This window comes from Alosa alosa, chromosome 10, assembly GCF_017589495.1.
Source record: "Alosa alosa isolate M-15738 ecotype Scorff River chromosome 10, AALO_Geno_1.1, whole genome shotgun sequence".
NCBI lineage: Eukaryota > Metazoa > Chordata > Actinopteri > Clupeiformes > Clupeidae > Alosa > Alosa alosa.
This window is the reverse complement of record NC_063198.1, coordinates 34,323,182-34,325,600: the sequence shown is the minus strand read 5'-3', so window position 1 is coordinate 34,325,600 and position 2,419 is coordinate 34,323,182. Positions and strand designations below refer to the sequence as shown.

Here is a 2,419-nt window from a genome sequence, read left to right as displayed (position 1 = left end):
TTTGGAGAGCTCCCAGGAAAATGTTTTGACGTTACTCAACATAGTGAAAGATAAGACATCGATTTGTACTGTGTTAAATTATGATTACTGACTCATAAAAGGCACACATTATCACTGACTCGTGTGAGTGTCAAATGCGTATTCCCCCTTCAAGAGGAAAAGAGGGTGAGGGACCTGGAGAGAGGGAGGAGGAGGAGTGGGGAAGAGGAGGAGTGGGGAAGAGGAGGAGTGGGAGAGGGGGACAAAAGAGAGAGAGAGAGAGAGAGAGAGAGGAAGTAACTGAGGACAGAAATAGAAAGTTTAAGCTAAACAGGAAAAAAAGCAGAGATACCACCATTAGACTAGGTGGTGTGTGATGAGAGCGAGAGAGAGAGACAGAGAAAGAACACAGGAAAGAGAGAGAGGGAGAGAGAGAGAACAGGATGAAGTGTGCCAACAACAGTTCCAGATGTGAAAGTTCCCTCCCCCTGAATTTATCCAAACATTCCAGTCCAGCAAGAGCCTACAGAGCAGGAGCGTGACACACACTCTCCCTCTCCCTCCAACACACACACACATACACACACTCTCCCTCTCCCTCCAACACACACACACATACACACTTGAAGAGGCCAGTGAGTTGGATCGCTGCTGAAGATGAAGCCGGTTCTGTTTGTGGTTCTGTTTGTGGTTCTGCTGGGACTGAGTTTGGATCTAGCGGCAGCACAACAGCAGGCTCTCATGGATTACCTGGAGAGAAGGTTACAAGCCATAGAGGTGAGCTCAGCATGCACACACACACACTCACACACACTCGCACTCACACACACACACACACTCTATGCATCTCCTCCGCTTCATGACACTGATCTGAGGCAGCCTTGCCAGTGTTATCTAACTCTTCAGGGAAAGGTCAAGGGTCAAGCATGACGTGAACTCCATTCCCAGTGTTCTTCTCACCTCTCCTCTCATCTTCCCCATCTCCATCTTCTTCTCTCTCCTCTCCTCTATTCATCTCTCTCCTCTCCTCTCTCTTCTCTCCTCTCCCTATTCATCTCTCTCCTCTTCTCTCTCTCCTCCTTCTTCTCTCCTCTCTCCTTTCCTCTCTCTCCTCTTCTCTTCTCTTCTCTCACTTCTCATCTCATATTCCTCTTCTCTCTCTTCTCATCTTCTTTCCTCTCTTCCTCTGACTTTCTCTTCTATCCCCCACTCCAGCCCCTCTGTTATCTCTCCTCTCCTCTTTCTCTTCTATCCTCCTCTCGCAGCAGACAGGTGGTCTCTGCAGTAGGAGCAAAACCTGCACTGTACTGTTGCTGCTGGTGCGGGCCACTCGCCTACTGTCCCACGGCTAACTAACCCAATAACCCAACCCATGGGACAGTTTTACTAACCCAATAACCCAACCCATGGGACAGTTGGCTACTATACCAACTCTAACTAACCCAATAACCCAACTCTAACTAACCCAATAACCCAACCCATGGGGCAGTAGAGTACCATGGGGCAGTAGAGTACCATGGGGCAGTAGACGGGTACCATGGGGCAGTAGAGGGGTATCATGGGGCAGTAGGAGATAGTCGCTCCACCAGTTCAGTGCAGTTCTGGCTCTACTGCCTCTCCACAGTGATGTTGGCTTCCAGGAAGCATGACAGCGAGTGACTGGTTCTGACCAGTGGTGGAAAAGGTGATGCAATGCCAGGTCCATGCTAGCTGGCTGTGTGTGTGTGTGTGTATGAGTGTCTGTGTGTGTCAGGTCCATGCTAGCTGGCAGTGTGTGTGTGTGTCAGGTCCATGCTAGCTGGCCGTGTGTGTGTGTCAGGTCCATGCTAGCTGGCCGTGTGTGTGTGTCGGGTCCATGCTAGCTGGCCGTGTGTGTGTGTGTGTCAGGTCCATGCTAGCTGGCCGTGTGTGTGTGTCAGGTCCATGCTAGCTGGGTGGTGTGTGTATGCGGGTGTGGGTCCATGCTAGCTGGGGTATGTGTGTGTGTGAGGTCCATAGCTGGCTGGCGTGTGTGTGTGTGTCAGGTCCATGCTAGCTGGCCGTGTGTGTGTGTGTGTGTGTGTCAGGTCCATGCTAGCTGGCCGTGTGTGTGTGTGTGTGTGTGTGTGTCGGGTCCATGCTAGCTGGCCGTGTGTGTGTGTGTGTGTGTGTGTGTGTGTGTGTGGGGAAAGTGCCAGTAAAGGGGGGCGGCCCATTCAGGCAGTAACAGCTCGTCTCTGCAGCTGACTGGAACAGCAGTGGCTGGAAAAGGTGATTAGTGCCAGCTGCTTTTATAGAGGTGTGTGTGTGTGTATGAGTGTGTGTGTTTGTGTATGAGTGAGTGTGTGTGTGTGTATGAGTGAGTGTGTGTGTGTGTCTGTGTGTGTGTGTGTGCCAGCTGCTTGTATAGAGGTGTGTCTGTGTGTGTGTCAGTAAGATGCTGCCCCAATGCCAGCGTGTC

The 2,419-nt window shown here is 51.3% G+C and overlaps 1 protein-coding gene across 1 annotated transcript in view; it reads left to right on the top strand.

Moving 5' to 3' along the window:
• Positions 1–432: 432 nt before the first annotated feature.
• The window catches only part of olfml3b (olfactomedin-like 3b), a 20,922-nt gene continuing 18,935 nt past the window's right edge, over positions 433–2,419 (top strand). The window contains 1 exon segment of the mRNA XM_048255577.1: positions 433–756. Within this exon segment, the coding sequence (XP_048111534.1) occupies positions 637–756 (120 nt within the window). The 5' untranslated portion in view covers positions 433–636.